The following is a 26,135-nucleotide window of genomic DNA, read 5'->3' on the forward strand; positions in this document are numbered from 1 at the left end:
TGCTGGTCGTGCACCAAGGCATGTTTAGCCACAGGGTGATCCTCATTACCAACAAACACTGTCTGCCTGAGTCCATTCATGCGAATGGACAGTTTGTTGCTGGTCATTCCCACATAGAATGCATCACAGTGTAGGCAGGTCAGTTGGTAGATCACGTGGGTGCTTTCACACGTGGCTCTGCCTTTGATTGTGTACACCTTCCGGGTTACAGGACTGGAGTAGGTGGTGGTGGGAGGGTGAATGGGACAGGTTTTACACCGGGGGCGGTTACAAGGGTAGGAGCCAGAGGGTAGGGAAGGTAGTTTGGGGATTTCATAGGGATGAACTAAGAGGTTACGAAGGTTAGGTGGACGGCGGTTAGACACTCTAGGTGGAGTGGGGAGGATTTCATGAAGGATGGATCTCATTTCAGGGCAGGATTTGAGGAAGTCGTATCCCTGCTGGAGAGCCACATTCAGAATCTGATCCAGTCCCGTCACAAGTGAGGCACTTTTGGGGTTCTTCTGTGAAAGGTTCCCGTTTTGAGGAGATGAGGAAGTGGCTCTGGTTATTTGCTGCTGTACCAGGTTGGGAGGGTATTTACGGGATGCGAAAGCTGTTTTCGGGTCTTTGGTGTAATGGTTCAAGGATTCCGGACTGGAGCAGATTCGTTTGCCACGAAGACCTAGGCTGTAGGGAAGGGACCGTTTGATGTGGAATGGGTGGCAGCTGTCATAATGGAGGTACTGTTGCTTGTTGGTGGGTTTGATGTGGACGGACGTGTTAAGCTGGCCATTGGACAGGTGGAGGTCAACGTCAAGGAAAGTGGCATGGGATTTAGAGTAGGACCAGGTGAATCTGATGGAACCAAAGGAGTTGAGGTTGGAGAGGAAATTCTGGAGTTCTTCTTCACTGAGAGTCCAGATCTTGAAAATGTCATCAATAAATCTGTACCAAACTTTGGGTTTGCAGGCCTGGGTAACCAAGAAGGCTTCCTCTAAGTGACCCATGAATAGGTTGGCGTACGAGGGGGCCATCCTGTTACCCATGGCTGTTCCCTTTAATTGTTGGTATGTCTGGCCTTCGAAAGTGAAGAAGTTGTGTGTCAGGATGAAGCTGGCTAAGGTAATGAGGAAAGAGGTTTTAGGTAGGGTGGCAGGTGATCGGCGTGAAGGGAAGTGCTCCATCGCAGCGAGGCCCTGGACATGCGGAATATTTGTGTATAAGGATGTGGCATCAATGGTTACAAGGATGGTTTTTGGGGGTAACAGACTGGGTAGGGATTCCAGGCGTTCAAGAAAGTGGTTTGTGTCTTTGATGAAGGATGGGAGACTGCATGTGATGGGTTTAAGGTGTTGCTCTACGTAGACTGAGATGTGTTCTGTGGGGGCTTGGTAACCAGCTACAATGGGACAGCCGGGATGATTGGGTTTGTGAATTTTAGGAAGAAGGTAGAAGGTAGGGGTGCGGGGTGTTAGTAGGGTCAGTAGGTTGATGGAGTCAGGTGAAAGGTTTTTTAGGGGGCCTAAGGTTCTGAGGATTCCTTGAAGCTCCGCCTGGACATCAGGAATGGGATTACCTTGGCAAACTTTGTAAGTAGTGTTGTCTGAAAGCTGACACAGTCCCTCAGCCACATACTCCCGACGATCAAGTACCACAGTCATGGAACCCTTGTCTGCCGGAAGAATGACGATGGATTGGTCAGCCTTCAGATCACTTATAGCCTGGGCTTCAGCAGTGGTGATGTTGGGAATAGGATTAAGGTTTTTTTAAGAAGGATTGAGAGGCAAGGCTGGAAGTCAGAAATTCCTGGAAGGTTAGGAGAGGATGATTTTGAGGAAGAGGAGGTGGGTCCCTTTGTGACGGAGGACGGAACTGTTCCAGGCAGGGTTCAATTTGGATAGTGTCTTGGGGAGTTGGATCATTAGGAGTAGGATTAGGTTCATTTTTCTTCATGGCAAAGTGATATTTCCAGCAGAGAGTACGGGTGTAGGACAGTAAATCTTTGACGATGGCTGTTTGGTTAAATCTGGGAGTGGGGCTGAAGGTGAGGCCTTTGGATAGGACAGAGGTTTCGGATTGGGAGAGAGGTTTGGAGGAAAGGTTAACTACTGAATTGGGGTGTTGTGGTTCCAGAATGTGTTGATTGGAATTTTGAGGTTTTGGAGGGAGTGGAGCTGGAAGTGGGAGATTGAGTACATGGGAGAGACTGGGTTTGTGTGCAATGAGAGGAGGTTGAGGTTTGCTGGAAAGGTTGTGAAGGGTGAGTGAGTTGCCTTTTCGGAGGTGGGAAACCAGGAGATTGGATAGTTTTTTAAGGTGGAGTGTGGCATGCTGTTCTAATTTGCGGTTGGCCTGTAGGAGGATGCTCTGAACAGCCGGTGTGGATGTGGGAGAGGAAAGATTGAGGACTTTTATTAAGGATAGGTGTTGATGGGTGTGTTGATTGGCTGAGTGGATGTGTAGGTCTGCCAACCCAAAGTTTGGTACAGATTTATTGATGACATTTTCATGATCTGGACTCACAGTGAAGAAGAACTCTAGAATTTCCTCTCCAACCTCAACTACTTTGGTTCCATCAGATTCACCTGGTCCTACTCTAAATCCCATGCCATTTTCCTTGACGTTGACCTCCACCTGTCCAATGGCCAGCTTCACACGTCCGTCCACATCAAAAGCACCAACAAGCAACAGTACGTCCATTATGACAGCTGCCACCCATTCCACATCAAACGATCCCTTCCCTACAGCCTAGGTCTTCGGGGCAAACGAATCTGCTCCAGTCCGGAATCCTTGAACCATTACACCAACGACCTGAAAACAGCTTTCGCATCCCGTAACTACCCTCCCGACCTGGTACAGAAGCAAATAACCAGAGCCACTTCCTCATCTCCTCAAACCCGGAACCTTTCACAGAAGAACCCCAAAAGTGCCCCACTTGTGACAGGATACTTTCCAGGACTGGATCAGATTCTGAATGTGGCTCTCCAGCAGGGATACGACTTTCTCAAATCCTGCCCTGAAATGAGATCCATCCTTCATGAAATCCTCCCCACTCCACCTAGAGTGTCTTACCGCCGTCCACCTAACCTTCGTAACCTCTTAGTTCATCCCTATGAAATCCCCAGACCACCTTCCCTACCCTCTGGCTCCTACCCTTGTAACCGCCCCCGGTGTAAAACCTGTCCCATGCACCCTCCCACCACCACCTACTCTAGTCCTGTAACCCGGAAGGTGTACACGATCAAAGGCAGAGCCATGTGTGAAAGCACCTACGTGATTTACCAACTGACCTGCCTACACTGTGAAGCCTTCTATGTGGAAATGACCAGCAACAAACTGTCCATTCGCATGAATGGACACAGGCAGACAGTGTTTGTTGGTAATGAGGATCAGCCTGTGGCTAAACATACCTTGGTGCACGGCCAGCACATCTTGGCACAGTGTTACACCGTCCGGGTTATCTGGATACTTCCCACTAACACCAACCTGTCAGAACTCCGGAGATGGGAACTTGCCCTTCATCATATCCTCTCTTCTCGCTATCCGCCAGGCCTCAATCTCCGCTAATTTCTAATTTCAATTTGCCGCCGCTCATACCTCACCTGTCTTTCAACATCATCTTTGCCTCTGTACTTCTGCCTCAACTGACATCTCTGCCCAAACTCTTTGCCTTTACAAATGTCTGCTTGTGTCTGTGTATGTGCGGGTGGATATGTGTGTGTGTGCGCGCGAGTGTATACCTGTCCTTTTTTCCCCCTAAGGTAAGTCTTTCCGCTCCCGGGATTGGAATGTCTCCTTACCCTCTCCCTTAAAACCCACATCCTTTCGTCTTTCCCTCTCCTTCCCTCTTTCCTGATGAAGCAACCGTTTGTTGCGAAAGCTTGAATTTTGTGTGTATGTTTGTGTTTGTTTGTGTGTCTATCGACCTGCCAGCGCTTTTGTTTGGTAAGTCTCATCATATTTCTTTTTAGATATATTTTTTCCACGTGGAATGTTTCCCTCTATTATATTCATATCATTAATTTGAAGCCAACAATTACGTTTGTTATTGTCACTGTTACATTTCGAAGTCTTTTCTGTCGTCTTATTTCCTCCTTCTGTTTTTGCCAGTAGTTTCACTTTGTATTCACCTTTTCCTTTTTTACCGTAATCCACTATACAATTTTATCCCGCCGATATATACTCAATAATACGTAACCCACTTCCAAACCATAACCAAAAAAAATTTATTTTTTTTCCGCTTTCAACACTACCGCTGCCATAAAATCCACCGTTTCTAGTTCACAAACAGTTCCTTTCAGCTATTAAACAACCTTTTTGGCTAGTTTTAATAACTTTCGCTTTATTTCCATTTCCGTTTTTCTCACATCACCGATAATTTTCAGCCGCTTGCCACAGGTTTTAACGTCATTATTTCTTCATCAGACAATTGTTAGCCTCATTTCCATAATCTGCCACCACCACACCACTCCTTTTAATACATCCTCACGTAGTTTTTTCGAAATTTTCCCGAATTTCTCCACCCTTTAACGTGTTTTAGCGGCAACACAACCACCTAACCTTTATGCACATCGTTATCTACCTACACAAGTTCACCACAGGATCAACATAGCCCAGCTCTAACCAACCCTTTTTCACCTTTTTTCACACCAGATCTCCATTTGCTTTCTACTTCACCTTTATCTCTCCCCATATATTTTTATATTTATTTTCATTTCAGCCTCATGTTACACTTTCCACCTTCTAGTACCATGTCACCCTCACAACACCTCCACAACGACCCCATTAAGTTTTATTTACATTCCCTCTGCAAACATGCCTTCGCCCTAGCCAGATTACACTCCCATATTTTATTTTCTCAGGCTTGTCTGACATTTGGCATCACCCCCAAAGGCCTCACACTTAAAGTTCCCATCTCTGGCTGCAACCCTTCTTTCCATCAGTCCCTATACCAGTTCCAAACTGAACAATCCATTGCCCTCACCCACCTAATCCTTCACCTACACATCCACTCAGCCAATGAACACACCCGTCAACTCCTATCCTTAATAAAAGTCCTCAATCTTTCCTCTCCCACATCCACACCGGCTGTTCAGAGCATCCTCCTACAGGCCAACCGCAAATTAGAACAGCATGCCACCCTCCACCTTAAAAAACTATCCAATCTCCTGGTTTCCCACCTCCGAAAAGGCAACTCACTCACCCTTCACAACCTTTCCAGCAAACCTCAACCTCCTCTCATTGCACACAAACCCAGTCTCTCCCATCTACTCAATCTCCCACTTCCAGCTCCACTCCCTCCAAAACCTCAAAATTCCAATCAACACAATCTGGAACCACAACACCCCAATTCAGTAGTTAACCTTTCCTCCAAACCTCTCTCCCAATCCGAAACCTCTGTCCTATCCAAAGGCCTCACCTTCAGCCCCACTCCCAGATTGAACCAAACAGCCCTCATCAAAGATTTACTGTCCTACACCCATACTCTCTGCTGGAAATATCACTTTGCCATGAAGAAAAATGATCCTAATCCTACTCCTAATGATCCAACTCCCCAAGACACTATCCAAATTGAACCCTGCCTGGAACAGTTCCGTCCTCCGTCACAGCGGGACCCACCTCCTCTTCCTCAAAATCACCCTCTCCTAACCTTCCAGGAATTTCTGACTTCCAGCCTTGCCTCTCAATCCTTCTTAAAAAACCTTAATCCTATTCCCAACATCACTACTGCTGAAGCCCAGGCTATAAGTGATCTGAAGGCTGACCAATCCATCGTCATTCTTCCGGCAGACAAGGGTTCCACGACTGTGGTACTTGATCGTCAGGAGTATGTGGCTGAGGGACTGCGTCAGCTTTCAGACAACACTACTTACAAAGTTTGCCAAGGTAATCCCACTCGTGATGTCCAGGCGGAGCTTCAAGGAATCCTCAGAACCTTAGGCCCCCTAAAAAACCTTTCACCTGACTCCATCAACCTACTGACCCTACCAACACCCCACACTCCTACCTTCTACCTTCTTCCTAAAATTCACAAACCCAATCATCCCAGCCGTCCCATTGTAGCTGGTTACCAAGCCCCCACAGAACACATCTCTGCCTACGTAGATCAACACCTTCAACCCATCACATGCAGTCTCCCATCCTTCATCAAAGACACAAACCACTTTCTTGAACTCTTGGAATCCCTACCCAGTCTGTTACCCCCAAAAACCATCCTTGTAACCATTGATGCCACTTCCTTATACACAAATATTCTGCATGTCCAGGGTCTCACTACGATGGAGCACTTTCTTTCACGCCGATCACCTGCCACCCTACCTAAAACCTCTTTCCTCATTACCTTAGCCAGCTTCATCCTGACACACAACTTCTTCACTTTCGAAGGCCAGACATACCAACAATTAAAGGGAACAGCCTTGGGTACCAGGATGGCCCCCTCATACGCCAACCTATTCATGGGTCGCTTAGAGGAAGCCTTCTTGGTTACCCAGGACTGCCAACCCAAAGTTTGGTACAGATTTATTTATGACATTTTCATGATCTGGACTCACAGTGAAGAAGAACTCCAGAATTTCCTCTCCAACCTCAACTCTTTTGGTTCCATCAGATTCACCTGGTCCTACTCTAAATCCCATACCACTTGCCTTGACGTTGACCTCCACCTGTCCAATGGCCAGCTTCACACGTCCGTCCACATCAAACCCACCAACAAGCAACAGTACCTCCATTATGACAGCTGCCACCCATTCCACATCAAACGGTCCCTTCCCTACAGCCTACAGCTCCAGTCCGGAATCCTTGAACCATTACACCAACGACCTCAAAACAGCTTTCGCATCCCTTAACTACCCTCCCAACCTGATACAGAAGCAAATAACCAGAGCCTCTTCCTCATCTCCTCAAACCCGGAACCTTCCACAGAAGAACCCCAAAAGTGCCCCACTTGTGACAGGATACTTTCCAGGACTGGATCAGATTCTGAATGTGGCTCTCCAGCAGGGATACGACTTCCTCAAATCCTGCCCTGAAATGAGATCCATCCTTCATGAAATCCTCCCCACTCCACCTAGAGTGTCTTACCGCCGTCCACCTAACCCTCGTAACCTCTTAGTTCATCCCTATGAAATCCCCAGACCACCTTCCCTACCCTCTGGCTCCTACCCTTGTAACCGCCCCCGGTGTAAAACCTGTCCCATGCACCCTCCCACCACCACCTACTCTAGTCCTGTAACCTGGAAGGTGTACACGATCAAAGGCAGAGCCATGTGTGAAAGCACCCACGTGATTTACCAACTGACCTGCCTACACTGTGAAGCCTTCTATGTGGAAATGACCAGCAACAAACTGTCCATTCGCATGAATGGACACAGGCAGACAGTGTTTGTTGGTAATGAGGATCAGCCTGTGGCTAAACATGCCTTGGTGCACGGCCAGCACATCTTGGCGCAGTGTTACACCGTCCGGGTTATCTGGATACTTCCCACTAACACCAACCTGTCAGAACTCCGGAGATGGGAACTTGCCCTTCATCATATCCTCTCTTCTCGCTATCCGCCAGGCCTCAATCTCCGCTAATTTCTAATTTCAATTTGCCGCCGCTCATACCTCACCTGTCTTTCAACATAATCTTTGCCTCTGTACTTCTGCCTCAACTGACATCTCTGCCCAAACTCTTTGCCTTTACAAATGTCTGCTTGTGTCTGTGTATGTGCGGGTGGATATGTGTGTGTGTGCGCGCGAGTGTATACCTGTCCTTTTTTCCCCCTAAGGTAAGTCTTTCCGCTCCCGGGATTGGAATGTCTCCTTACCCTCTCCCTTAAAACCCACATCCTTTCATCTTTCCCTCTCCTTCCCTCTTTCCTGATGAAGCAACCGTTTGTTGCAAAAGCTTGAATTTTGTGTGTATGTTTGTGTTTGTTTGTGTGTCTATCGACCTGCCAGCGCTTTTGTTTGGTAAGTCTCATCATATTTCTTTTTAGATATATTTTTTCCGCGTGGAATGTTTCCCTCTATTTTTATATATATATATATATATATATATATATATATATATATATATATATATATATATATATATATATACATACCTAAAAACAAAGATGATGTGACTTACCAAATGAAAGTGCTGGCAGCAGGTCGACAGACACACAAACGAACACAAACATACACACAAAATTCCAGCTTTCGCAACAAACTGTTGCCTCATCAGGAAAGAGGGAAGGAGAGGGAAAGACAAAAGGATGTGGGTTTTAAGGGAGAGGGTAAGGAGTCATTCCAGTCCCGGGAGCAGAAAGACTTACCTTAGGGGGAAAAAAGGACGGGTATACACTCGCACACACACACATATCCATCCACACATATGTGCCTGTATATGCTTGTGCCTGTATATGTGTGGATGGATGTGTGTGTGGCGAGTGTATACCCGTCCTTTTTTCCCCCTAAGGTAAGTCTTTCCGCTCCGGGGATTGGAATGACTCCTTACCCTTTCCCTTAAAACCCAAATCCTTTCGTCTATCCCTTTCCTTCCCTCTTTCCTGACGAGGCAACCGTTTGTTGTGAAAGCTAGAATTTTGTGTGTATGTTTGTGTTTGTTTGTGTGTCTATCGACGTGCCAGTGCTTTCGTTTGGTAAGTCAAATCATCTTTGTTTTTAGATATATTTTTTCCCACGTGGAATGTTTCCTTCTATTATATATATATATATATATATATATATATATATATATATATATATATATATTCAGTGATATATTTTCTTAATTTAATCTAATGTCACAGATAAGATGAGAAGATAATGTGTTACAGTAAAAATACTTGCTTATAATGTGAGTCAAAAGCAGTGATTACAATTCTCCTCCCTAATCTTCGTAACAGATATAAAGAGCCCAGTAATTAGAGTTCTGCAGGTAAAGTTTCTGTGGAAAAGTTATATGAAATAAATTAAGTAAAGATGATTAGAATAAGGAAATATGGAAGAAAACATTTGATGATCCACAGGGATTGAAAGTTATCAGTTATTAATTTATTGCTATTTTTTGGAGGAAAATTACATTTTAACATGTCAAGATCAAAATATCTTAAAAGGTTTCTCCTTTTGCAAGGACTGCATAGAATCAGCAGAGACTGATGAATGCCTTGAAATTAAGAATTCTACTTAGTGTTTTTAACTGTTATTTATGTTAGAATATTGATATGCAGATTGGTTTTTAATATATATCTTATGTGAGAAAATATGACAGAACAGATTAGGCTGTCAGTGACATCACACATCAGCATCTACCAGATGGTTATAATTGGGCTGACAATGCTCTGAGTGCTGCAGTACAGGCTGTATACATTGCAGGATGCTGAAACATCGTAGGTATGTTCTTTAATCAGTGCATTCACAGAGTATGCTTTAAAAAAAAAAAAAAAAAGGTAGTTCCACTTTCCAACACCAGGTGAAAATATGGCACTGTAAGCAGTCAGAATGTGAAATATTTCCTGTTTGTCACCTGGTGACACATCTTGATTTCTTTTGTGAAGAGACTGTTCGTGTAAAGAGTTAAGAAGGTTGAAGTTTTCCATACAAAATGCGATGGCTATTGAGAAGAAAGATGGTGCACTGATGGTAATGGTATATTATCAGAACAGCAGCAATAGCAGTGCTGCACTGCAGAAATATTGTCAATGGAAGCAGCTGCAAAGAGGCCTTGTGTCAGTAAATTGACTGAAGAATATGATCACAAAATTTATGGAAACAGGTAAATTAGGTGGTGCAGCAGACAGAGGGAGGTGGCCTATTCCTATGGCAGTTGTTGATTCAATTGCGGTAGCTATAGCCAGTTATATAGCATGTGCCTTAAATCCTGCAGCCAGTGCTTGTTCTATGTCACAGGAATCGTCTCTTCCCTGGTCAAAAGTTCAGAAGATTTTGTGGCACATTTTGCACTGGTATTCATACAAGATTTAGAATTTGCACCAAGTAAAGCCACAAGATGAGCTTCAATGTCATGACTTTGCCCTTTGTTTTTTGGCATGCATGGAAATGGATGACATGTGGCCAGTAAACATTCTTCAGCTGGATGAAGCACATTTCATTCTGCAGAGTTTCATGAATTCACAGAACTGTCACCTCTGGGGTTCTTCTCCACCACATGTGCAGGAACATCCATTGGACTCAGCTTATGTGACTGCGTGATAAGGCTTCACAAGCTCCTTCATTCTCAATCCATTTTTATTTGAGGATATGACATTTTGTGGGCCTGTTAGCTGTGCAGTGACAGTATAAGGACTTCCTTGTGCAACATGTGATTCCAGCTTTGCAAGACTGCAACTATGTTCACACCATTATTTTCATGCAAGATGTGGTAACACCACATTTTGCTTACCAGGTGAAAGTTTGCTTCCAGAAATGTCTGATAATGGCCTTACCACCTCTAGGCAATTTCAATATGTGTGGCATTCCAGATCCCCCAACCTAACTCAAGTGATTTCTGGTTGTAGGAATATCTGAAGGACAGCATATGACATCATATCACTCTGATTACAGTGGATATGCTGCAAGCAAGTGTCAGCCTTGCCATGTTACAGATACAGTATGTTGCTGAGTAAGGAGTCCATATTGAATTCATGTTGTAATGTGTGACCTTATCCTAATAAACATGTCAGAACCACTGTTATCTTGTGTCTGATCATTCAACCCCTTTCCCTGTACGCATACCACATCCTGACTACTTATAGTCCTCACCTGGTGGCAGTAAGTTCATGAGTGTGCAAATTAGTGAATATACCTATGATGTTTCAGAATTGTGCAGTGTACACAGCCCACACTGCAGCACTTAGAAAACTGTCAGTTTAATTATATTACGCTCATTGTAAGAATTACGGGAATAGTTCATCAGTGGAATTAATGATTGAGAAGTGCATGTGCCATTGATCTAAAGTGTATTATATAGTAATCAGTTCATTGGTTTTTTCCTCAAAATATTGATGCAACATCTACAGCTGCTAATTTTAACCTACATAAGGTAAAGTGTTGTAAATATTTTTCAAGAATACCTTGGAACTATTTTAAGAAAGATGTTAGTAGCAAGTGGATTGATGCCAGTAGTGGCATTCCATGGAATCTGCCGTAGCTTTGTTTTTAGAATCTCTGGCTTCATATTAAATATGTTTTTGGCACATTGACATACTGTGGAGGCCGTGCATATAATTTCAATTGATGTATGGGTAGAATAAAATTCTTTTTATTTCTCATGTTATATGTGTGGTTAAAATTATTCTCTTCAAATAATTTTTGTCTGTTGTGTAGTAAGACTATAATTTTGTAAATGTATATGGAGGGAACAAATAGGGTTCATAGTTTCCAAAGTAATGGGCAACAATATTCTGTTTGTTGTGCAGTTCACATGTATCTGATAATGTTCTTCTTCAGTTTCAATATTCAACAAACACTATTTGAACTTCCCCACAAAATTATACCATGTCTAATGATAGATTCAAAATAACTATGATATTCTATTTTTTGGATATTCATGTCTGTAGAATTTCCTAATATTTGCACTGAAAATGCAAAACCACTTAGTTTATTTGATAGGAATTCAATGTGTATTGTCCAGCTTAAGTTCTTGTCTACATTTAGTCCTAGGAATTTGATTATGACAATTTCTTCCATAGCTTGGTTATTATGTTGTACTATATTTTAAGTTCCACACATTTTGAATGTTTGGTTTGAAGTACAGGTTTGTTCAGTGTTTAGTTTCAAACCATTTAACTGGAGCCAGTTTTCTAGGGTATCCAGTGGGCTTATAATGGAGCTAAAATTTTTTTATGCATCATCATCATCAACTAAAACAGAAGTATTGTCCTCAAACAGAACTGATAGGAAATTTATATTCATGGGTAAGTCAGTGGGAACAGGATTGGCCCCAAAATGGAGTGTTTGAGGCACATCTTGTGATATTGTACTCCGTTTAGAATAATAATGCACTGTGTTTGAAGTGATAGTTACCCTTTGTTTTCTGTTGTGCAAGTGTGATATGACTACTTAATTCCATATTTGTCTAATTCCTAGATAAGCAAGGCATGGTTCAGAAAGTCAAATACTTTTGTAAGATTACAGGAGACACATGCAACTTTGCTCCCCTGATATTTTTTACAATGAAGTTTTTGACTTGGTTTGTAGCTACCTTCTCTAACAGTTTTTACAAGACTGGAGGAACAGAAATAGGGCAATAGTTTCCCACATCTTCCCTTGACACTTTCTTGAATAGAAATCTGACTTCAGCAAACGTCAAAACATATCAGGAAAGCATCCCTGTTCAGAAGATTAGTTGATTATTTTAGTTAGGGGAGGTGCTATTGCATCACACACTGCTTTAATTACTTTAGTGGGTATCCCATTACACCCAGCAGATCTTTTATTTCTTAATGCAGTACAAGAGTTTCTCGGTGGGGTCCAAAGGGATTTACTTTATTCTGATATTCTTCTACATCAACATCTGAGTCAGCCTCATTTATGAAGAATTCATTTAAACATTTTTATATCTCAACTGTATTTATGATGAAGCTATCATCTACTTTAATCCTAGATATTTCATTACTAGTAACTCTAACACCTAACTCTGATTTGACAGTAGACCACACTGCCTTTGTCTCGCTTTTATGTTGCACAATGAATTTATTATTTGCCATTTGTTATGCTACCTTCACAACTTTTTTTTAAATATAGTAAATAATATAATAAATAAATATACTCAGCAAAATGTCTGTTTTTATTACATGTCAATTCATTGTAGAGTTGCCTCTTCGTGGCACTAGAAATTTTTATACCGTGAGTTGTCCATTTAAGGTTACAAGTTATTCTGTTACATGCGGTTCTATGTGGAAAAGTTTCATTAAACATTTGAAGAAGCTACTTAAAAATTTGTCAAAGTTACTATCACACTACAGCTGTCGTAAGGCCAATCAACTTCTCTTAACTTATTACAAAATATAGTGATTTTTTTCTTTGAAGTTGCTTTTCATATGGCTTTTGTTGTATGGAATTTCTTGGTTTACTTTTGGTAGTTCAATGAAAAGTGTAGAGTGATTAGAGATTCCCAAATCCAAGCAAAACTTGTAAACTTCTTCAAACACATTATTTGTTACAATATTATCAATACAGATCACTGACTGTGCACTTCCTACTGTGGGTTGCATCAAGTTTACTTTGAAGCCATTTTTTTTTATTTATTGAGTCAGTGAATTTGGATACATCATTGCTTTCAACTGTGATATTAATATTGAAGTCAACAGCTGTTACAATCTTTTCCTTTTTTCTTTACTGAGATTTTCAAGCAGACACTGAAACTTCATCAGAAAAGCTTCAATTGTAGCTTTCTCTGGTTCTCTGTAAATGGAAACTACTATGACATTTGAGTCCCTCAACTCAATACAGCAACTTTCAAATACACACTCTTCATTCAAATGATTAAGATAATTTCTTATTTCATATTTTGTATTAGAATAAGTAAGTACGCAGGAGCCTCCACGTGGTTTTCCTCATCTACAAAAACAGTTGGCTATTAATTTTCAGTTTTATTAAGAATTCTGATATTATCAAATGTAAGCCATTGTTGAGTTAGGCAAATAACTTTGATATTTTTACATTCAGAAAGAATAATTTGTAATTCATCAACTCGATGAGTTTTGTTTGGAAAATCAGCACTTAGGCCATTTATATTCAAGTGCTTTATGTGGGGACAGTTTTTCTTACTCATGTTTTCAAGCAAACTCTTTCCTGGGTACAGTTTCAGTCTTGCTGCTTTTGTTACCAGCACTGACAGAATCAAAGCTATAAAGGAAGGTTGCCAGTTCATGCCTGTGTAGATTTGATGACATTGTGGCTCATGAAACCAAGAAAAGAACAGTACAGTTTCAAGTAATGGTCTGCCATACGGTTCTAATCTGTTGTGAAGTTTCATGGCTTAAACTGACTAAGGAGAGCTTATTGCAAACCTGTTCTGCTAACACCACAAACATGTTTAGCATTGGTTACTTTCAGCCCTGGATTAATATGCTTGATTCATCTGGAAACATATAATTCATTAACATTCCTTTATAGCGTTTAGAAAGTAGTTTCTACTGGTTGAGAACAGGAGGGCATCCAGCACCAAGCTTTGTATGAGTCCCTTTTATATGTTTTGCCACTCCGAGTTCAGTTTTATTCCATTGGTGCAGATTGTGAATATGGTCATATAATTTCTGTTCCTATATTCATTCATACACCATGTTCAAACACTGTCATGAATAAATCCTTCAAGAACATGGAATGGGTCAAGTTATACATCAACAGACACAAACACCAACACAGGCAACTTCTGTAATGTGTACTAACCAAGATTGTAGCTTGCACTAATCTAATCACACTGACGTTCATGGGAATGGCTTCTGAATTACTTTGAATGTGTATTTAAATTGAAAAGCAGATACTTTGGAGGGAAAGGAGGAAGGAAACTGCTCCTCCTATTACATTGCTCAGCTGACACTTTTATTACTACTTTGAGTAAGTATTTACACAACTTTGCTGATTTCACAGAACACTATTAGCCACTTATGCACTGGTATAGTTACAAACCAGTTTCATTTGAAAAGTAGTTTAAGCATAATTTACATACCCGACCCTAAAATTAATATTGTGATAATTTACAGTAGGAGTGGTTAATAAGGTGTTCTGTTACTTTAGTTTTGAATTTTTGGGGATTTCCAATTTCATGCCCGATGTCTGTTGGCAACCTGCTATAAAATTCCATTCAGCATATTTAATTCCCAATGTTCTATTAAAGCTCAACTTCCATCAGTGCATACTTCTCATATCATAATCCCATTAACTTACCTGGAAATGATTCAATATTATTCACCAGCTAGTGTAAATGCACTACACTGCTTTATATGGGAATATTAGCACAACATAGTTATCCAGTTATGAACTGTCAGTGGCTAACAAAATACTAACTGTCCCAAAGTGTTTAATGCCAGATTTTTCTATATTCTATTCATGCTACTTGATTCATTATTTTTATCAATGAAAGTGATAAATGAACTACAAATCTTTATTATATGGTTAGAGAAAAATCTAGGGAGATTGAAACATATACAAAGATGTAAAATTGCTAGCTTTCAGAATAAGGGTCTTCTTCTGAAACTGGTAAGGCCTACAGCTACAAGAAAAGTCTTGCATGATTTTTCACATGTTAAACATTACTAATTTTCTTTCCTCCTTCAGAATAATAAATGATTTTTTACACATTTACTGTCATTAAAATAAAAGAAAAACTCTATGTATGGTATTCAGAATCTGAAAGATGCTTCCTCACAACATATGCATGAAACATTAGTACATGCGGATGGAAGAGGATGACAGTGTTAAATTCTCAGGACTGCAATTTGATGATAAATTCAGTTAGCTGTAACATACCACAGAACTGTTGAAATGCCTAAACAAATCTGTGAGAAGGTTTTTAGGTGTGGGTCACATATAATAAAAAAAGATATTTGCTTCTTTTATTCCACAATGTCAAACATAATCATATTTTGGGGGAACTCACGAACACAAGTTCAAGTTTTCCATGTCCAGAAGCTTGTAGTACAGATTATTTGTAGCATACAAGAAAGACTGTCTTGCAGAAAACTATTCAAAGAACAGAATATACTAACTACTGCTTCTGAGTATATTGCAAGTTTTTATAAGTAATATCTTTCTTTTATTATCCAACAATTCACTTCGTGAAATCATCAGTAGGAATTAAAACAATCTACATAAAGCCTCAAAGTCACTCGCCTTTATTGAGAAAGGTGTTCCATTGTTTTTAGTAACTTTCCAGCAACCATGAAAAGTTTCTTTACTAATAAACTATAGCTTACGACGGGCAAATAGTATTCACTATTGAACCACATCTTCCACTCCATTGATGAATTTTGGGAGGACCCAACTGATGAACAGAATAGAATAGAATAGAATAGAATATTTTTATTAGCCTTTCAGTATTTTTCATACAATTGGATTTATCATAGTTTACAGAGAGCTTTAGTTTCAGTATGATATTCAAATAGTTACAGAAAGGGGAGAAAAGGAATTAAAGACCTTTTCTTCAGCATTATGTAAAACAATGTTTTATACAATAATTAAATACACACATAAGAAAAGAATCACAGAAAATAACTAGCTTATATAATATTAAAACATTTCCTTCATAACTTAGGTAAAACATATATTTTGATGATTAGTTTCTAAGAATTTTCAGTTGTATAGAATTCGTTGTTTTTTAGCCAGGTTTGCAATGTATTCTTATATTTATTTAGTGGTACTGTATGGGCTGAGCATGGTAACTTGTTGAAAAATTTGATGCTTAAGTACTTATAGTTATTATGGACTACAGCAAGTCTTGCGGAAGGCAAGTCCAGCAGGTGACTGTTTCTTGTACTGTGTGCATGCACATCACATCTCATGTTCAATTTTTTCAGATTTTCTCTGGCATATATTAAACAGTTATATATGTACATGCTTGGCACTGTCATTACGCCAAGAGATTTGAAATAATTTCTGCAGGACTCTCTGGGTGCTAACCCTTCCATGCACCTGATTGCTTTCTTCTGCCATCTGAAAATACATTCAGCACCTGGGGAGTTACCCCAAAGCAATATTCCGTATTGCACTTGGGAATGAAAAGAAGCATAGTATGAGTGGAGTAGCAATTACTTGCTCACACTGTTTCTTAATTTATACAATAAGAAAAGTACTCGTGCTAGTTTACTACATAGATAATTGGTGTGTCCTTCCCATGAGAGCTTTTGGTCTGTGATTAGTCCACGTAATTTCGCTGTTTTGTTTTCATTTTTAGTTACTTTGAGATTAAATATTATTGCTTCTGTTTTTGTTTTACTTATGCACCGCTGGTTAGCCTGACACCAGTAATTAGCCATTTGCATCATTTCTCTGTTTTTGTCCAGTACACTCTGTAAGTTCTCAAGTTCTCTCCTGTACTTATTAATGTCATATCATCAGCGTATACTATGTTCTTACATGGTATGTAATTTGAGAAGTCATTAACATAGACAATGAACAGAAAAGGTCCAAGAACAGAGCCTTGGAGTATTCCTCTTTCTATAGGGAGTATTTCTGACATCTGATTATTTGCATATACAAGTTGTAACCTATTTCTTGGATAAGATTTGAATAGATAGAGTGTATCATCTTCAATGCCATAGTATTTTAACTTTTTGATGAGTATATCATGTATCACTAAGTCAAAAGCTTTACTTAGGTCAATAAGTGTTCCAGACATTGATATCCTTTTTTCATACCCTTCATAAACATTGCTCACCAAAGCTTCTACTGCTTTTAGAGTTGACAGGTGTTACCTGAAGCCAAACTGTTGTTCATTTAAAATTTTGTTGGTTTCAAAATACCTGTATATCTGCTTATGCACATAATTTTCTACTATCTTGGATATGATTGGTACTATCGAAATGGGCCTGTAGTTATTTGGGAGGTTTCTTTCACCTTTTTTATACACAGGCAATGTAATTGTGAGCTTAAGACAGTCAGGGAATATTCCTTCATCAAGTACTCTGTTTGATAGTGAGAGAAGTGGCATTTTAATTTCTTTTGCTATACCTTTTATGATGAGATTACTGAGTCCATAATAGTCTTCTGTTTTGGAATTACTTAATTTGTTTATTGACTTATGAATATCATTTAATGTGATTCGGGTCCAAGTGAACTTCTCACTCCTTGTCTGTTTTGCACAAGTGAGCAATGCTTCTGCATCAGAGGCAGAATTGATGGGTGGGGTGGTGACGCTATTTACAAAATATTCATTGAGAATATTGGAGTCAATAGGGATACTCCTTTCTTTATTGGTATTATTAATTTCCCTTTTAATGACAGTCCAGGCAGCTTTACATTTATTTTTAGAATTTAAAATATATTCATCATTTGCACAGCACTTAGCATTTTTTACTTCTAATCTGTAAAGGTTTCTCATTTTAGTGTAATTTTCTTTGTCCCTATCACTGTTATGAGATTTGTCTTTCATAATCATCAGTAGTATTCTGAGTTTGTTAAGTTGTGGGGTGTACCACTTATTAGTATTTTGTTGCTTATGAGTAATATTACTCTGGTACCTTTTGGTTACCAAGGGGCATGTCATTTCTATTATATGCTTGATCTCTGTCAGGAAAATGGAAAAACATTTATTAATTGTTTTCTTGTTATCCATTACATGAGTCCAATCTATTTCTTTTAACTGGTTTATCATTTTGTTTACAATGGATTCACCTAGAATTCTATATGTCACTTCTCTCTCTGTAGAACTGAAGGCTGACTTTTCTATTTGAAGCCATGGCCCTGCATGATCTGATATTCCTAATTCTATTACATCACATTGTATGGAGTCTCTTTGTACATTGCTAATTATGTTACCAAGGCATGTGTTCAGTCTAGTGGGTTTTTCATCGAGACAGTAATAGTTTAATGACTTCAGAGTGTTAATCATATGAATTACTTTTTTTCTCTTTGCCCTTATATCTATGTTAATATCACCTACAGTTACAATTCTGTGCTGTTTATATTTTGACAACAGCAATATTAAAGTATTAATTTTTTCTATAAATACTATCTCATCAGAGCCTGGGATTCGATAGATTGAGACAATTACGGTTTTCTGTTCGTGCATTACCACACCAGCTACTTTTATTGTAGCTTCAGGGCATATTCTACTAAGGTCTATAACTAAGTAGTGCAATTCAAGGTTACTTTTGACATATATTGAGACCCCACCATGTGTAACACTTTTTCTGCAGTAGCTTGTAACTAACGAATATCCAAGAGGAACACACAAGTCTATTTTAGTATCTTTCATCCAGTGTTCATTGATGCATAGAACACTGCAGTAGATTTTATTGAGCCAGTATTGTAATTCATTGATTTTACACGTAAGAGATTGTACATTTATATGAAGGAGGAGGAAACTGTCACTGCTACATAATGGTATTCTACTTTCACAGAACATTCTGTCTTCATTTATTTTCGTTACATGATCTGGGGTTGCACAATTATCTGAATGAATTAGACTGCTGCAGTTTCCACTTAGTGTGGTTTCTAACTTTCCTCCATCTGTAATGTCATTTTCTCTAAAAAAAAAAAGGAGGTGTACAGTCAAGCTCTGTGGGACTGTTTTTAAGACAAGGCTGCTGCGTGCTCGTATTTCATTTACAACTTTATCTCCTGACACAAAATGCATATGTTACTAAGTATATCACATGACAAGAATGCTATGTAATGCCTGATGTTGGCACTGTGAGCAAGCCTTATAAACTGGCAGTGTTTGGCTACAGTAGCATAAAAATTATCCTGCATATTTCAGTATGTGTAGGGAAGATTGTTGTATTTTGGTACACTTTTCAAAATTCCACCTCTGTCACCTCTAGTCTTTAACAGAAGTTTGACATATTTTCTTATTCCGTGTTGAAATAATAGCATTCACTTTATGTACGCTGCAGTCTTTTTCTGAAATTACAAAAATTACTCCAGAAAAGTAAGGCTTTTCCAAATGTTAAAGACTGTCCCAAGGTACAAAATGGTCATATACCTAGAAACAGATGTTCTATCTATTAAAAGTTTTTCAGTCAATAAAATCTTACAAATACTATATTTAATAGTCTTTGTTACATTATTACTCTGCTACACATCAATAATGAGTAAGTGAAATCAAGTTAAGAAGAAATATTATCAAAAACCAGCTACAAGTTAAAAACATTCTGAAACAGAAGTCACTGGAAGCTATTGGCAACTAACATGAAGCTCCATTTTTGACACAAGGTAAATTGTGTGAGACATAAAGAAACTCAGTGTATATAAAAGGAAGTCCAGCAAAAGAATATGGATTTATTATGCAATAAACTAAGTATTGTGAGTTGGCTGATAGAGCTTTGTGAACTATGGCAAATTCTTAACTTTTGTAAAGGCATTTAATGAATCTTTTCCCCCTATATCTTGTCAAAAGAGAGTAAACAGTGAAGTTAAGTGGATTACACCTGGAATAAAAATTTCAGTGCCAGATATAGAGAGCTACATAATGAATTAAAATCAATCAGAAATCCTCATTTTGTTATGTATGTCAAAATGATATAAAGCTGTATCCAGGCAAGTTGTAGCAACAGCTAAAAGAGTGTCAAATAATATATTTATCCTCAAACATAGAAATAAGACAAAAGCAGTGTGGTCAGATGTTCACTCAGAATTAGGAGCCAAAATTAAAAGTCAAGAGATTCTGAAAATTAAATTTCAAAATTGTATTATAATAATCCCTGTTCAGGTGTCAAATTGCTTCAATTCATTCTTCTTATATGTAGCAAGATAAGATATATTTATGGAAGCCTATCAAGATACAATAAATTTCATAAGCTTGGAAAAAAAACGGAATACAGCTTTGAAAGGGCTTGGAAAAATCACCCAAAGGGATGTCAAAAATTAAATATTGTCTTTCAAAAAGAAAACATCACCTGAGCAAGATAAAATACCAACTTCTGTAATCAAGAGTGTGTATAATATCATTTGACAACTGCTGTCAGTTGTTATAACCCAACCCTTTGAGCAGGGATGTTTTCCAAACCTATTTAAATATGCAAAGATAAAAGCAGTATTCTAAAAGGGATTAACAGAAGCTATAGGGAACTACCATCCCCTCTCTTCTACCGGTCTCCTCTTAAATGTTTGGAAAGACTACAACAAAACAAGTTCAAACATTTCTAATTACAGATGACATAATTTTTAAAAACCAGTTTTGATTCCAACAGGGGAAAAAGCACTGTAAATGCCATCAATGAGTTTACTAAAAAAATATGCTCCACATTAGATAAGGGTAAAAAGTCACAGGAATATTCTGTGACCTGACAAAAATCTTTGACTCAGTTGACAATTCCCTATTTCACCACAAATTACAGCTGTATAGAATCAGGGACACTGCTTTACAGTGTTTCAACTCTTATTTAACAGACAGGAAACAAAGAGTAATTGTAATTTCAAATTCAAGAAATTACTCCTCAAACTGGAAATCAGTTCCCACCTTCTCCTTTTCTACATAAATGAGCTACTACTTGTTATTAATGTTCATTCAGTTTTATTTGCTGAAAATAATTCCAATTGAAAAGAATCCCAGAAAGTGTAAAAATACTCTAAAGAAACTTGAATCTTAGTTCCAGCCAAATGGACTAAAACTAAATGCAACTAACAAAATGCAATTTGAAATGAAATCATTAAAACAGATTACAATAAAGGTAACTTGTAATGATCAGATATCATCAAAGCAAATCATGTAAGGTTCATAGGCCTAAATCTTGATAAAAATCTTAATTGGAGAGTATGCATTGATTACGGACAGCATAGTATTTGCAATGTGTATTTTGGCAGGTGCCAGAAAAATATAGACACAAGAAAGGTAGTCTATCACCGCTACTTTGAGCCAATTATTTGTCATGGCATAATCTTCTGGGAAAATTCAACAACTGTCACAAGACTCCTAGTATTACAAAAGAAAATAATTAGGAACATGAGAGTTGCCAAAAAACTGCTGATAACTGTTAAAAGATTTGAAAATACCATCTACTTCCTCAACCATAACTACAGCACTTGTCACAGAGAGAATTTTAAACTCCTGACTAATCTCTTAAAATTCTAAGTCCAGACACCAGGGTATTTGGGGTTTAAGAGTTACAATAAAATAAAAGATAGTAACATAATTCACTGAAAATATTGCTCTTTATTCTCCTGGTGGGAAAGTGTTGTTATTCTACTGAAGAATTCATTGAGGACAGTTTCACAGTTTGAACAAGTTAAATTATACATTTTATTTTTGCGTACTAGATGCTGTACTATGCATTTGTGTAGCAGGAACTCAGAATGTATATAAAATGATGTAAACTACCACATTCTCTTAAAAAATGTTTCTTATTTTAAATCATGACATGTCTCCTGTACATCAAATTGACTGATTTGAAAATTGTATGCTGCAAACGATCTTCACACCTTCAAGTTTCTTCTCACTATGGGTCTGCAGAATGAACAGTGTGTCTAATCTAACCTGCTACATATCAGCAGAGAGATGTCTGCCCCCAGTCAGTGCGACAGAATGTCAATTGTAAGGGACCGGGTTCGATTCCCAGCTGGGTCGGAGATTTTCTCCACTCAGGGACTGGGTGTTGTGTTGTCCTAATCATCGTCATTTCATCCCCTTCGTGCAAGTCCCCGAAGTGGCGTCAAATCGAAATACTTCACCCAGCGAACAGTCTACCCGACGGGAGGCCCTAGTCCCACAACATTTTAGCAGAGAGATCATGGCAAGATACCATACAATGCAACAGAGAACAGATGATACAATTCACCGCCTGTGTCCCATAAAAGAAATTCACCTGCAGTATGCCACTTCACATTTCAATTCATTTTCTGCTGTGGATTTCTGTCAACAGCTAACTTCTGTATATATCCATCAATTTTATGAAAAGAATAGTTGCTACTCACAATATAGCAGAGATGTTGAGTCGCTGATAGGCACAACAAAAAGACTGTCAGAATGTGGGCTTTTGGCCAATAAGGCCTTCCTGAAAAATAGACAACATACACACTCATGCAAACGCAACTCGCATACACATGACCTTATGTGAGTTGCATTTGCGTGAGTGTGTATATTGTCCATTTTTGATGAATTTATTTCAGATTTACATTGCTTTGCTTTTAATGGTATGGTATAGTGGATTCACCATTCCAATTATTTATCTTGATGTTTTATACCCTTTATTTCATTCTTGTGTACTTCTTATTTAAATAATGAGACATATTTCACTTCTATTGACTCTCATTGTACATAATGATGCTTTTCTTTTAAGGAGCTTGATATTATCATAACAAACTTTAAGTTAACTGTTAATATTTGCATGTGAAAGCTTTTATAAATTTGCAACTTTTTATTTTTCCAGCTATCATCTTGGGACAGTGGCTTTTGGTTCACTCATATTAGCTATATGCAAGTTTATCAGACTTGTGTTGGAGTATATCAATGCAAAATTACAAAAATATGACAATATCTTTATAAAAGCAGTTATGTGCTGTCTGCGTTGCTTTTTCTGGTGCCTTGAAAAATTTATAAAATTTATAAATAAAAATGCATACATTATGTGTGCTATACATGGAAAGAATTTCTGCAAGTCTGCCAGAACTGCGTTCAACCTGATAATGAGGAATATCCTAAGAACAGTAGTGCTTGACAAGGTAAAAAGCCCTCTGTAGAAGTGCTTTCATTATTTTACAAGTTGTAGTCATCAGAAGTTATTTTTATTGTACTAGTATTAGTAGGATTAACATCTCTATTTATCCAAAAATTTTAGCTGAGTAGTGAATAAGAAACAGACTAAGTGGCTGTTAAAGTGAAAATCCAAATATCCAAGGTTTAATTCACAGTTGGCCGTGGGATTTTTTTTTTTTTCTGTTTTCTAAATAAACCTTTATTTTGAATGTACATGATGTCTGATATAGGTAATAAAGAAGCTCATATATTTTGCTACTCTCATTTCATAATGTCGCTGTTTGGATAACAAGCCAGTCTTAATTTTTTCCAAATCCAAAAGCAAGTGATACAAATTATTTTTAATAATGTCCTGCAGAGGCCTGTTCAAGGAGCTAAGAATACTTACTACTGCTCGCCAGTATATTTGTTCCTTAATGAAATTTGTCATAAATAAAGTGTCTCTTTTCCAGGCAACCAACCCAGTTTATGGAATCAATACTAGGAATAAGAATAACCTATATAAAGATTTAAAGTCATTTACTTTGGTCCAGAAACATATCCACTTGTTAGAAATACAGAATTTCAATAATTTGCCAGCAGCCATAAAGAAACTTGTCTACTAATCAAGTACAAATTAAAGAAACCCAAAGGATCTATTAATGAGCCACTTCTTCCACTGCAGTGAATTTATGTTGATGTAGAAGGCACCTGTGGTCTCTGAATGTGACTCCCTGTAGAAATTAAAATTAATATAATTAGAAATAATAGTACCTAAAGTAATATCTTTGTACTGTTCTGAATATTTTGTCATAGAGGTAATACTTCACACGTATAGCGCACTTCTAGCTCAAAAATGCTCATAGCCGCTATAAACTTATCGTGTTATAACTTCTATACAGCTGTCTGGGATTCAATTAGTCACCACTTATAGCTTGAGTATATTTTTTAAAAAGTAGCCCATAATCTAGTTTCCACCTTCAAATTTCTTGGCTCAATTACAGAAGCATCTCGTACTGCAATGACAATTACAGTGCAGGGCAGAGTCGACCCCATTTCAGGTTGAGGTGGTCAGGCGTAGACTTGTCAGGGTGGTTAGTTTGACCCCCTCACCCTAGGTGTGTGGATTCTCTAATGAGAACAGGTCCAAATCCACACATACTCTTGTTAGAACTAGTTGATTTATTCCTTAGGTTCAGCAATATCAGAGATCCAATGACCGTGTCAGCAGGTGTAAGATGGGCATCAAACCCATTGTCCACAGCTGCAGAGTACTGTCACAATCCTGACCACAGCTCGTAAACAGTGCAGCGTGGCTGAGAGTGGAGTGTGCTTGCACAGCAGGTACTCAGCACAGCTGACACTGAGTCAATGCTGGCCACATAGCCCTGTCTTAATAGCCTAGTGGCGATCACATGAGGTTGTCAGCCAACTAGCAGCAGCTTGCAGTTAGGACAGTGTCATCTAGGAAGCAAATTCTGGTCCCTGATATTTGGCTGGCTGCACATGACGACAGTAGGTGTCCAGCAGTCCAGTGACTAGAAGGGTCTTAGTTTGATCCTCGCCCCACTGGAGCTGATGCTGGTCTGTACTGTGGGTGATCTCATGGGCTGATAGATGACGATGATGACTGCATCAGTGGGACAATAATAGCACTTCTCCAGGCCACACAGAAGAAGCATGACCCACAGTGATTGCTGATTTGTTGCCTCTTATGTGTCAGGATCAATTGTATTGACATTCAGATGCCCTAGGCTCCATATATCTCCCATGATGAAACACAACAGATGCATTCTCGATTTTTGTAATGCTGCGGTTGCTGGCCAAGTGGTCATACTAGTGTACTGATACTGACCATGATGACTAATTGCTGTGACATTTGGTTATTGAAATTCACATGCTCAGGGCAGCTATGGCAGCCATTGTCACTACATTCATTCCCTCTTTGAAGAACTCAGACCCAAATTCCATGCTGCTGCCAAGCTTGTAATTGTCTGGATGATGACTAGACCCAAATTCCATGCTGCTGCCAAGCTTGTAATTGTCTGGATGATGACTGTTTAATTCCCACAATGTACTACAACAGTATTTTTCATTATTAGTGTATGTCCTTGCCACTGCAAAAAAGCATGTTCACATGGTAGTTGCATCATGTATTTGCATTCACCCTATTTGCACTGTTCAGTCTTATGTTCAGCAATGACATTGTGACATTGACCCTGTTTGGTCTGTTCAGACTATTGTTCATCAACGACATTGTCACAAAGTTCATGCTTGTTTCCACTTTTTAAATGATCCACTTACTGCTTGGTACAGCACTTACCTATATTGCCCCAAAGAGTCTCAAGATAAAGTTAATTTATAAAACATTGTCAGTCTGTTTAATCCACTCATCCATTTTGCAGTAGTGTTAGCACCAACTTGCAGGGATATGGTTTGGGATTCTGGGAGGTTTTTTTACAATTTTGAAATTTCTGCACTATAATACTCCCGTTTCTTCTATATGAAATTACAGAAGCTGTACACATAAACTTTAAAACTGTATTTACCTTCATCAACAATCTCTAACCATCAAAGTATTTGTCTTATTCCCCGAATTATATATCATCTTATTAACTTGATTACATCTTATCATGACATCATAAAATCCATTGACAGGTTGTGCAAAATTATACCGATGTGCTACAGTGTAGTGGCCTATAGCCTTTTGATTTACCCTAGTAGTAATCATAACTAAATTGACTACATCAATTTTATGTATATAAATTGAACTGTTTAAATATATTTAAATTAAATAATTAATAGTTTAATGTTGAGAAGAAAAGTAAGTTAGTTTTGGTAGGGATCAAATCCG

The 26,135-nt window shown here is 38.7% G+C and overlaps 1 protein-coding gene across 4 annotated transcripts in view; it reads left to right on the plus strand.

Annotated features, from left to right (window-relative positions):
- LOC126184683 (choline transporter-like protein 4) overlaps positions 1-26,135 on the plus strand; it is a 264,367-nt gene that overhangs the window by 208,512 nt on the left and 29,720 nt on the right. For all 4 annotated transcript variants that reach the window (XM_049927179.1, XM_049927187.1, XM_049927206.1 and 1 more), the window contains one exon: positions 22,977-23,268. In XM_049927179.1, coding sequence (XP_049783136.1) covers positions 22,977-23,268 — 292 coding nt within the window. The remainder of the gene's footprint in view (positions 1-22,976; positions 23,269-26,135) is intronic.

The sequence above is a fragment of the Schistocerca cancellata genome, chromosome 1 (assembly GCF_023864275.1).
Source record: "Schistocerca cancellata isolate TAMUIC-IGC-003103 chromosome 1, iqSchCanc2.1, whole genome shotgun sequence".
NCBI classification, from domain to species: Eukaryota; Metazoa; Arthropoda; class Insecta; order Orthoptera; family Acrididae; genus Schistocerca; species Schistocerca cancellata.